The 12502-nt window shown below is 43.2% G+C and overlaps 1 protein-coding gene across 1 annotated transcript in view; it reads left to right on the forward strand.

Moving 5' to 3' along the window:
• The first annotated feature begins 1753 nt into the window (after positions 1-1753).
• The window catches only part of USH1C (USH1 protein network component harmonin), a 55810-nt gene continuing 45061 nt past the window's right edge, over positions 1754-12502 (forward strand). Inside the window, exon 1 of the mRNA XM_044681808.1 lies at positions 1754-1789. Coding sequence (XP_044537743.1) covers positions 1754-1789 — 36 coding nt within the window. The remainder of the gene's footprint in view (positions 1790-12502) is intronic.

The raw sequence follows: 12502 nt of genomic DNA on the forward strand, positions 1-12502 counted from the left end.
AAAGGGGTTTGCACCTTCCTCTACCCTTCCTTCAAGAATGCCATAAGACAAAGCAAACCTCCTCATATTATGCTCCCCCTCCCCCTACCCCAACACAACTAATTCACCATGAGAAAATGTATGATAAATCTGACCTGTTGCCTCTGCCTGGATTATTTTCACATTGGATTAGAATAAAGGAGAAGTTTACATGAAGGAATATATCTCTAATATTCAAACGACTGCCCTGAATACATAGAATATAAGATAGTAAGGTAGGAACACATCAGTTATAGCTGAAAAGCTACTTGAGGCAATCAATCCTGCTTCCACTACTCTGAAAAGTAGCAAACAGACCATGTCTGGATCTCAGGAAAGCCTACAAGGCAAATTCACCCTCCTTTGGGTGTATGGGTGTTTAAGGAGGACTCACCTCTGATGAGAGGGATTATTGAACCCTTTCTTATCCACCTTTGGTGCCCCACTTGGCATTCAACTCTCATCTGTGGCTCCCAGGAGCATTCAGAGTAGCCATACTCTGGTAAACCATCTCAGCAGAAGGCTAAACCAAGCTAAGGGTAATGGACCTCAAATCTGACAGGGGTGGGGGGCGGGGAGAGCCAGGGTAGTATTCAATCCAACCATGAAGACCTCTTGCTGAATGAAAACAATTTGTTTCAATGGCCATGGAGGCAGCAGAAGCAGACATGGTGGAATGTTTAGATCAGACACTGAAAACACCAAGGTCATCCACTACATCTTCATCCTGACTTTTGTCTCACCCCTAAACTTCAGTGATTCTGGAAGAGAAAAAGACTGTGCAATTCTTCTTCACTCAAATCTAATTCATGCACAAGTCAAGACATCCACTCAAGATGGCATTGATCCTTTTCCAAAACAAAGGACAAACAACATTCCCAATCATCCTCTCCACTCCAACTTCCCTTTTCATATGCTTTCCCTTTCCCATGTAAGAGTCACTCATTAATGAGTAAGTTGCTTGCATTGTAAACTTCCCATGATTCCTCTTCCCTTCTCTCAGTCTGACGTGGTAGTGGGTAGAGATGGGCCAGGTTGAGGTGGGATGGGATGGAATAGGTCCAGGGGGGACAGAGGGAGGAGAGATGGGATGAGCCACTCTCCTTTCCTTGGGCCGGCTGCTTCCCTTCTGGACTATCAGGGTTTTTGTGGTGAGGACAGCCAGGTGAAAGAAACAAGTTCTGGCCTAGCAGGTTGTCCCTCCATCTCCAAGCCAAAGACTAGCCCCCAAATGATCTCTGCAGATGCTCTATAAACCTCCCTAAGATCCAGCTCTTGGCTACCCCTTGCTAATTCTCAGTTCCAGAACCCAAGAGTGCCTCTAAGGAGGTCAGCTTCACTTCTGGGGGTGTGGGTCCAATGTGGATATTTGCACCAAACCTCTCAATGCAGCGACCCTCCCCTCAAACCCTCCCATACCTTCCGTCTCACCCCTTAACTCTGTCCCCGCCTCCAACCATTCTACGGGCCCCGGCTCCGCCCCAACCTTCGCACCCCGAGCCCCGCCCCTACCTGCGCTCTGTCCCCCTCCCCCACCCCGCCCCCCTCGCAGCAGCTCAGCGGCTCTGCGCTCAGGATCCGCCCCCCACCGGCTTCCCAGCTGAGACCGATTCTGTAGCTGCTCTTTCCATCTGTCCTGTCTCTATCCCTCCCGCGGGGTTGCCCCCGTCTTGCTGCCTCCAGTCCGTACCTAGAGAAGTCGCCGGCTTCGGAGCCGACACAACCAGGCCGGAGCATGGACAGGAAGGTGGCCCGAGAATTCCGGCACAAGGTCAGAGCCATTGGGGGCCGGGCGGGTGGTGCTAACGCGGGGAGGCAGAGGGGAGGGAGAGGAGGGAAGGACAGGACAGGTTGGGGTAGCTCCGGCCCACGTCCGCTTCCCACAAAGCCGACCTCAGACAGTGTATCCTCAATGTCCCAGTGAATGATCGCGGGGTAGTTCTCTTAAACTTGGGCCACTTGAACGCCTTGTCCCGCGAGGGGCCTCTAGGTGAAGCTCTTGGGGAGGGAGGAGGGTAAAAGCAAGCTCTGCTGGCCCCAGTTACGCACTACCAACCCTACGTGCTCCCCCCCCCCCACCTTCTTCTGGAGTACCATGCCTCCTGTCCTTCTTTTCTCTCTTCCTCACCCCCACCAGACACTTATATTCACTTGGGACCCGGCTGGGGACACTCACCCTGTTCCCCGTTCCTTCCCTTCCAAATTGGAGCCCACACTAAGCCTTCTTCCTTCTCCCTTCCCACACACTCTGCTCGAGGGATTCCTGTGGGTGGGAAATAAGTTGTGGATTCCCCTGAAGTTCCATTTTCCCCTTTTCACCTCACGGAGAGCTTTCTCCCCACATCACTGCTCAGCATTATATGTTGCTCAAAAGAAGGCCCCAGACACCCGCTTTCAGGCCTAGGAGTTGGGGGCCAGAACAGCTCAAAGGCAGATGTTGCCATTTTAGGAGAAGGGATTGATTGGGAGGCAAGACCAGGGTTCTTGTTAGGATGCTTCTGACTCTAAGGCTTGTCAGTGTGCTGTTTGCCCAGGGCCTTTGAGAGCAGCTGGGTGCTGTTGGCTTAGCACATAGGCCAGCTGGGTAGGCACCCACATCCTAACCGGGTTAGAATTATGATAATTCCTGCTTCCCATCTGGGCTCAGACACTTATAGAATGTCAAAGCTAGAAAAGACAATAATCATGTATGTGCCAAGGACTGGGCATTTACAAAAAGCAAAACTGTCTGTCCTCCAGGAGCTGGCTTTCTAAACAAATACAAAATATGGACAAGATAAATACAGAGTCGGGGCAGCTGGGTGGCTCAGTGGATTGAGATCCAGGCCTAGAGACAGGAGGTCCTAGGTTCAAATCTGACCTCAGACACTTCCTAGCTGTGTGACCCTGGGCAAGTCACTTAACCCCCATTGCCTAGCCCTGTAACAAATAAAATTAATATAGAAAGATATATATAAAAGTTATTAGGGTTTAAAAAATTTTTTAAGATAAATACAGAGTAATTTGGGAGTGGGGAGTACAGCTGGGAAGATGAGGAAGGCTGTCTTGTAGGAAGCAGTTCTTGAGCTCAGTTTTGAAGGAAGTAAGGGATTCTGGGGCACAGAAATGAGGAGGGAGTTCACTCTAGACATGGGACATAGCTCATAGAAAGACAAGGCTCTGGAGTCAGAGGATAAGTGTTTAAATGCCATCTTAATTGCTTGCTTTTGGGGTGACCTTGAACAAGTCACCATTAGAAGGCATGAAGGGAGGTAATCGGTCTGGGAAGGCTCAAATTGTACAGGGATTTATTCTAGAGGTAATTGGGAGCCATTGGAGCTTCTGGAGCAGATATTTGTCATGGTGAGACTTCTGCTTATGGAAAATCACCTTGGCAGCTATGTGGAGGATGAATTAGAGATAAGAGAGAATGGAGACAAGGAGACCAATTAGGAGGCTATTATAATAGTCCAGTGGAGATCATCTTACCCAACCTCCCACAAGATGGTAGAGCCAAGAACACCAGAATTCCTGTTCTCTGACTTCCAGCTGAGCATTTTTCCCTCTCCACTGTATAACTGGCACTCACTTTATTGAGGAGCCTGTAATAGGGGGTGAATAGTATCATATAGCAGAAGCATCAACCAACCAGCAAAACCGTTCCTTAAAAAATACAGCTTCCCCTTGCAGGTCTCACAGTGAGAGGAGGGTGAGATAGGACAGTTGGGTGCTCTAAAAGGACATAAGGGAAGAAATTTTAGCCGATGAGTGTTTGGTGAGTGTGGATTTCAAGCAACCCATTTTGAAGAAGCCCAACCTCCTCCCCATCAAACCCCCCAACCCCCCTCCCAAAGATCTCTTGTGTCTGGCCTGCAGACTCCAGTTTCACTTGTGCCACTGGGCTGTGAAAGGCAAAGTCCGAGAGGCTGAGCTTGTTAATAACTTTGTCCATGGGCTCCTCCTCTTTAAGAAAAGAGTCTAATGAGTATGTGTGTGTTTGCTCTGTTTGGGAGTCCTTTGTGCCCTTCTTTAAGAAAGGAGGCTCTGGGGTGAGAAGAAGGGAGGGCTGTGTGTGTGTGTGTGTGTGTGTGTGTGTGTGTGTGTGTTTTCCCCAGCTTTGCTCTGGGACCTGTTGAGCCACACACACAGTACCTTTCAATGCCCTTGAGTCACTCATTAAGTACTATTGTGCTGCCCTGGCTCTATTTCCTCATCATATTCATCTTTATGGATTTATGCTCCCAAGAGATATGTGGACTGATGGGATGGCAGTGTTGGGACTGGTCTGGACTTTGTACCATCCAGCTGTCTGAGGGAGTGGTAAGCCCTCGACAAGGAGGCTTTTCCTAAGCTACACACACACACACACACACACAGGAAGATCTAAGTTTAAATTTAGTCTCAGATACTACCTAGCTGTGTGACCTTGGGCAAATCATTTAACTTCTGATTGCCTGACCAAAGGATCTACTGGAGAAGGAAATAGTAAACCATTCTAGTATCCTTGCCAAGAAAATTCCATGAATAGTTATGGTCCATGGGGTCATGAAAAGCCAGGCAATGGGGCAGTCAGGTGGTTCAGTGGAGAGAGCACCAGGCTTGGAGACTGGAGGTCCTGGGTTCACACTTGGCCTCAGACACTTCCTAGCTGTATGATCCTGGGCAAGTCAGTTAACCCCAACTGCTTCGCCCTTATTGCTCTTCTACTTGGAACTCATACAGCGTGTTGATTCTAAGATAGAAGATAAAGGTCTAAAAATTAAAAAAGAAAAAACACATCAGACAAGGCATTTGGGGGTCAGAGGACCTGAGTTCAAGTTCTGGCTCTGTTGTTAGGTATATTCATTCTGTCTGAAGGAGGTGTGAAATGAGGACACTAATATTTATGCTACTTTCCTCATAGAAGAAAGCCTGTCAGAAATGTTAAAATGTTAATAAATGAAGGCTGTCATAAATGGTTCTCATAAAGGTTTTATAAAAATGAGGAAGTAGGTCAATGGTTCTGAAATTGTCAGGAATCCCCCTTGTCTTTTTTTTTTTTAATCACAGATAGTTAACTGATCTTTTTCACCCTTTCGAAGTCTTTCCCTCCTTGAGATCTGCAACAATGACCTCTGAGGGTCTTTAAAACAGCCATTTCCAGAGTAGATTTCTCCTCTGTGTGTGTGTTTGGCCAGGTTTGACTGCTTTTTCCAATTTCCTCTTCTAAGTTTGCCCTTAGAACTCTTCAGACTTCTCAGAGGATCATAGGACTACAAATGAGGAACCAACTTAAAACTCATTTAGTCCAATACCCTCTTTTACAGACAAAAAAGTAGTGCCCCCATCACCAGATCCTTTTTCAGAAGAGCTGGTCACTTGTCGTGGTTTCCTCCTCCCTGCCCTCTTGTAAAGTTCATTTAGTGAACCCAAATAGAAGATCTTATTCATCCCTATGAAATATCAGCTTTAAAAAAAACTTACCTTCTGTCTTAGAATTGATATTAAGTATCAGTTTCAAGACAGAAGACTTATCAGAGTCAAATGACTTGAACTAAATAAAAACTTCCGTACTATTAAACCTATTCAGAATTTAATAAGTTGGGCTTAAGTGACTTGCCCAGGGTCACACAGCTAGAAAGTGTCTGTGGTCAAATTTGAACACAGTACCTCCCATCTCCATGCTTGGTGATCTATCCAGTAAGCCACCTAGCTGCCTCTCAATATCATCTTACTGGATATAAACACTAAATAAATAAGCATTATATTAAGTACTTACTCAGTGCTTAGCTCTGGGGATACAACAAAGCAAAAGACAGTCCTTTCTCTTGAGGAGCTCACAGTCCAAGGAAACAATAGCAAATAACTATGTACAAACAAACTCCTTGCTCAGTTGTGTGTCTGACCTTTCTTGATCCTGTGGACCAACTGTCCATGGGGTTTTCTTGGCAAAGAAGCTGACGTGGTTTGCCATTTTCTTCTCCAGTTTTATGTAGGCAGAGGCTAAGTGACTTGCCAAGGTCACACAGTTAGCAAATGTCTAAGGCCAGATTTGAATTGGCTCAGTGGATAGAGCTGCTGGGCCTGGAGTCAGGAAGATTCATCTTCCTGAGTTCAAAACCAGCCTCAGACACTTAGTAGCTGTGTGACCCTGGGCAAGTCACTTGACTGTTTGCCTCAGTTTCCTCATTGGTAAAATTAACTGGAATGCTTTTATTCATCATCTCCATCTCCTGTCTTCCTTCAATAATTTTCTAACTCCTGGCCTGGTGCCCTATCTACTGTCCTCTTAGCTTCTCCTAGATATAAGATAAGTAGGAAATAATTAGAAGAGGGAAGGCATTGGAATTAAGAGGGATTAGAAAAGGCTTTCAATAAGAAAAGAAGAGGAAGTTTATGGCAGATGGTTTCTGTTTTCTCTGATAAGCAGGAAGCAAAATCCTTTCCTTCCTTTCACAAAATCCTTACCTAAGAGGAAGAGGGAGATATAATGTAAGGGACTGGAAGAAAAGAAAATTGTAAATAACTGCTGTGTAATACAAACATGTCAAACAAAAGATTACTGTGCAACAAAGGGAACCCGATTCAGATTAGTTGGCACCAATAATTGGCATCAATATGTAGTAGTCCCAGTTGGCAAAATTATAACACATGAATACACTAACTATAACACATTAATATCAAATAAGTGCATTATAGAGGTATAAAGACCTATATGAGGTTTGAGGGTGCTATATTCATATCATGAGAAATGATGGATGCCACCTTGAATGACAGGGAAGGCAGTTGGAAGACATGGAATGTTCCCAGGTGTTGTGAGCCAGGGGCAAGCGTTGGTTGGCCTGGCAATATAAATTCCCCTGACAGCCACTTGAAAGGGTCTTTTGATCTTTGGGTCTTTGTGCTCTTTAGTTCTTTAGGTCTCTGGGTCTTTCTAGCTCTTTAGGTCTCTAGGTCTCTGGGTGGTGAAGGGAGGCTGGGAGGTCTATGAAGAAGAGGGTAGGAAGAATCTGAATATTTCCTGAAGACTGTGAGAGCTAGTGTATCACCAAACACTGATAGTGAGAAAGCTGAGAGAATAATATCACCAACACAGCTGCATCAACAGCAGTCCCTATTCTCTGGCTTGGCTATGACCAGGATAGACCAGAGGTGTAGTGGAGAATAAAGCTCCAGCTTCTACTAGATTAATAGCCTCCAGTCCTGATTGTCAACTAGTTATAGATATTAGGTTGATAGGGTCTCCAATCCCCAATCCTTGTCCTGTTTATCCTTTCCCTGATTATAGATAAAGAGAGTTTAACAAGTACCTTCCTGAGTACTTCCTGAGTCCCTTGGGGAGGGAGTCAATGCAGTCAGATATCAAACCAAGGCAAATCAAAGCCCTATAATAATTTATCCAACCCCATGTTGGACCTGAAAGGGTTACCCATCCACCTAACCTTTCAGGGTCCTCCCTGGGCAACTGTTAGAGAAAAGAGGAAATTATAACAACTATCAAGGGTGATTAGGGTTGGTGTTCCTCCATCATCTGCAACTAGGGAGAATACATAGATACATTCACATCACTATATATCTATATCTCCCTAGACCATTTTTTGTTTATAACAAGGGGGAAAGCCACAAAAATATAGCATGATTCATGAATTTGTACATTCTCTGAACCAACATAGAGTTTGCACTTCTCTTATGCACTCATTATGTTCTTTTTTTGTATAATGGTTATTTGAGTTGGAGTTGAATCCCCTTAACAGATTATCAGCTCTAGAGGGATAGGAATCCTATCTTACCATTATAAATCTTTTGCAGAGAAGGAATCTAACTAGTCAGAGGAGAAGGTTGAATCATAGAGTCATGGAATCTTAAAGTAGGAATTGGCCTTGGAGTTTTTCTATTTCCAGTCTTCTTCTCATTATGATGTTTTATATGATGGTTATTTGAGTTAGGGTTAGGCTCCTTTTAATAGATGGGGGAATGAAAACTTCATATTACTTATTATTATATCTCTTCCAGAGAAAGAATCTAACTGGGTCATGGAATCTCAGAGTAGAATAGTCCTTAAATTTCTTCTATTCCACATTCCAAACAAGAGACCATCCAGATTCTGCCTGAAAACATGCTAGGAAATTAATAATAGTTGAAGCAAGGGAACATTTAGTCTTTCTAGCTGGGCCAAACTGGATTCCGTGGCTCTGAAATTATAATCATTATAATCATCACCATCTTATTATTATTATTATTATTATTATTATTAATAGTTATGATTGCCTAGCCCTCACTGGTCTTCTGCCTTGGAACTGAACCTGTACCTGGTATTGATTCTAAGATAAAATGGAAGGGATTTTTTTTGGTGGGGGGAGGGTTTAAGCCCTTACCTTCTATCTTAGAATCAATACTATGTATTAGTTCGAAGGCAGAAGAGCAGTAAAGACTGGGCAATGGGGGTGAAGTGACTTGCCCAGGGCCACAAAGCTAGGAAGTGTCTGAGGCCACATTTGAACCTAGGCTCTCAATCCACTGAGCTACCCAACTGTCCCAAGGTAAGGGTTTTTTTAAATTAAATAATAATAATAGCTAGCATTCATATAGCACTTTAAGGTCTGAAGAGGAGAAAACTGAGGATCAGGTTAAATGAATTGCCTAGAGTCATTCAGTTAGTAACAGTCTGAGGTACAATTCAAACTCATCTTCCAGACTCCAAGACTGGTATTCTACAGCACCTCCTAACTGTCTGTCTCTAATTTTCTCCAAGGTGCTATTAGAATGCAAACTTCTACATGAAGTCTATCGTGATCTCCCTTCTCCCTCCCATCTCCAGCTACTAGGGTTTTCTCTCCCATGTGTGCGTGGCACACTGTCTAGCATATGATAAATGTCTGACAAATACTCGCTTGATTTTGCTGTATATCTGTTGTTTGTTGACCATTGTATAGCTAATGTCTTGGGATTCTTCATGCTATTATGAAGTAGTTTCTTATATTCCAAATGGCTAGGTGAATTTGTCCAAGCTAAGACTAGAATTTGTTCTTTGCCCAAAATCATGAAATGCATTGATTGAGAAGTCTGGAGGAAGGGAATGATGTGGAGCAATCAACTAATGGACAAGTATTTATTAAGTACCTACTGTGTGCCAAGCACAGTCCTATGTGCTGGAGATACAAAGACAAAAAAAAAAGTAATGAGACAACTTTCTACTCCCAAGTAGCATCTGGGGGGGTGGGAGGGTGTGGAACATGTACATATTCACATATATACAAAATAATTAAGAAGTGGGGATGCTAGCAGCAGGGAGGCATCAGGAAAGGCATCCTATAGAACAAGGTAGTGCTTGAATGGACTCTTAAAGGAAGAGAAAGTATTCTAGGAGTCAGAGGCAAGCAGAGAAGTCATTCCCAGCATTTATTTCCAGTCCCAGGTATACTTCCTGGAAACCCTCTCTGGGCAGAATGAAATCCCACCCAGAAGGAAATATGGTCTATGATGAGCTGGGCATGTCACAGATATCACCTTCTTTCTTCTGGACACTTCTATTAATGTAGTATGAGATCATGTTAGCTTTTTGTGCCTGCCATGTCACACTGATAACTATTATTATACTTTCAGCACATTAAAAGCACTGAGATCATTGGGGCACGAAGTGTTGTTTAGCCAGAGCTGCCCCAAACTGTATTTGTAAACTCAAGTTGTTTTTGTTTTTATTTTTACCCAGTTATAAGACTTTAAGTTTGTCCATTTTAAATTGTATCTTAGTAATATCTCACATTTATATAGCCCTTTTAAGTTCTCAAAATGAATGCCCCACCGTGACCTTGTGACTATGACACAGGTTATGCAGATATTATTGTTATCATTATTAATTATTCATTCTGAATCTCTCTATCTTACCCAGGCTGGAAGGGTAGTGAATGCTCTCAAGCTTGATTTTCAAAGCTTTGATCTGCTCCATTCTTCTGACCTGAGCTGGTTTGCCCAACTTAGGCAGTCTAGTACCCTTTCTTCCTGGAATTCACTATATTAGTTCTGGATCTAGTGCCTACACAGCTGGAAATGCCCAAATCCACCAGCCTCAGGCTCTCTCAATTGTTGCTGTTGAGTCATTTCAGTCATGTCTGACTATTTGTGACCCCATTTGGGATTTTCTTGGCAGAGATACTGGAGTGGTTTACCATTTCCTTCTCCAGTTCCTTTTACAGATGAGGAAACTGAAGAAAACAGGGTTAAGTGACTTGCCCAAGATCACATAAGCTAGTTAAGTGTCCAAGGCTGGATTTGAACTTAGATACTCCTGACTCAAAGCCAGATGCTCCATCCACTGTGCCACCTAAATGCTTGGAGAGTGGAGTACATAAGCTCCCTCTCCCAATCCAAATCATAATCAACAAATTCAAGTTGAATCAAGAGAGATGCTATGGTAACATAGCCAAGATGTATTTGTCAGGTTGTGACAAATCCTTTTGGCTTCAAAGCTGACAGCTTTTCTGGCCACTATATACACTAATGCTGCCTCATAAAACCTTCTCAAAATAGGAAGTGACCTTAGCCTGATTTTTGTTGAATGTATGCTGGGTCCTAGTGATCATTGCTTCCCTTTCTATCTGCTCGTATAGCATCCTTTTGATAGTATTGCCAGCACAAGAAGTCAAGCTCACTGGTCCCTAGCCTAAAGAATCAACTCCTTCCCTTTTCAGAAACATGGGACATCTGCCCCTATCAGGTAGCATCATTCCTATTCTCCATGAATCTTCAAAGATCACCATAGCATCTCTGTAATCTAAGAATATTTTTACTTTTAACAGTCTGTGAAAATGGTTATATCAAACTTATTAATATTCAGGGTCCTTATAAAGACAGACAGCTCTTCCTCATGAGAGGAGAGAGCATGGACATAAATAATAGATATTATGTTATTAATATATAATATTATACATTTAATAATATATTAGTAATGCATAAATGTTATTTAATATATTAATATAATGTTAAATATATTCCTTATAAGAAATATAGCATTAAATTAAACATATTAATATAATATTGACCATATTCCTTATAATAAATAGAGTATTAACTATGTTATAATATTAAATATAATATAAATTAAATATAAATATGTAATATTCCTTATGGCTATGTTCTCTCCTCCCATGAGGAATAGCCATATTTCTTTATAAAGACCCTGAAAGTAAATAAGCTTGAGATATAGAAATATAACAAATACAGATATACTATTAAATATATTTTCTATATGTATGTGTGTATAAATACATATATAAGCGTATATGTACATATATGTGTATATATGTGTACATATGTATATATATAATGTCTCTGTGTGTCTGTATAAGACCATAAAGTGAGCATCTGAGGGAAAGGGAAGTTATTGGTTTTCAGGCTCCTGAGAACTTTGCCAATAAGGGACCATCATACCAAATGATGTGATTGTACCAGAGGTAGGAAGATGTCCAAGGTGACCTTGATTCCCCCCTTAGTCCAGGGGCCTGAAGACACAGACCCAAGATGTAGTTAGAGGAGCATTACTCTGTACTGATATCCAGGAGTCGCATTGCCTTCATAATTGGCAGCAACTTCCCTGGGAATAAGGTAACTGTGGCACAGCACCCAAATCTGACCTTGGAGATGACTATTGTCAACAAAGTGGAAATAATATAATCTGAAACTCTCCCCTGTAAAGGCACTGGGACCTGTTGGGTTAGGAAGGAGTAGCAGAAAGGCTAGTCAGAGGACCAGAACGCAGAGACAGCATGACACAGAAACAGAGTCCTAGCTCAGACTACAAGTCCCTGCAGGGTCCACCTCAGCTCAATGGACAGGTGGTTTCTTGCTGGATGGGCATGAGTGAGTGGCCCAAGTCCTTCCTGAAAGCTTTTATCCAACAGTCCAGCCATCGCTAGGCAAGTCATGCTGGGCAGTAGGCACTGAGGGGGTGTCGGAGCTGTTGTAGTTAGCATCACCACATTTGTGTGTGTGATTGTCATGTCAGGATGTGTGTGACATCTTTGTATTGCCACATCTGTCTAGAGAACTTGGCATTACCACATCTTGGGGCAGGTAGGAGACAGAAAGGTGGCATTGACATACCTGTGGGGAAGAGAGGAGGGTGACATCTCCACATCTGTTTATGGAAACTGGCACATTACTCTAATAAATTTGTCCTGTGTTTCCTCACCTGAAGACATGATATTCCAGCAATAGAATGTAGGCTCTTTGGGGGCAGAAATTGGTCCATCTTTGTCTTTATGTTCCCAGCAACTAACATAGTGCCCAACTTGTAGTGGGTACTTAATCAAATACATGTTGGTTGACTGATTACCTGCTCATTGGGGAGGATGATATCACCATTTCTCCTTGGGGATGAAGGTAGTGTTGCCACACCAGAGTCGAGGCTGGCATTCATCTGGAGAAGGGGAAGGGAATTGGCATGGCCATATTTGCTTGGCTTTTGGGATAGGGACCTGCTGGTAATCTGGCAGATTAGAAAGAGGAGAAGGAGCTGACTGTGCTTTCC

Source organism: Gracilinanus agilis, chromosome 6 (genome assembly GCF_016433145.1).
Source record: "Gracilinanus agilis isolate LMUSP501 chromosome 6, AgileGrace, whole genome shotgun sequence".
Taxonomy (NCBI): Eukaryota; Metazoa; Chordata; class Mammalia; order Didelphimorphia; family Didelphidae; genus Gracilinanus; species Gracilinanus agilis.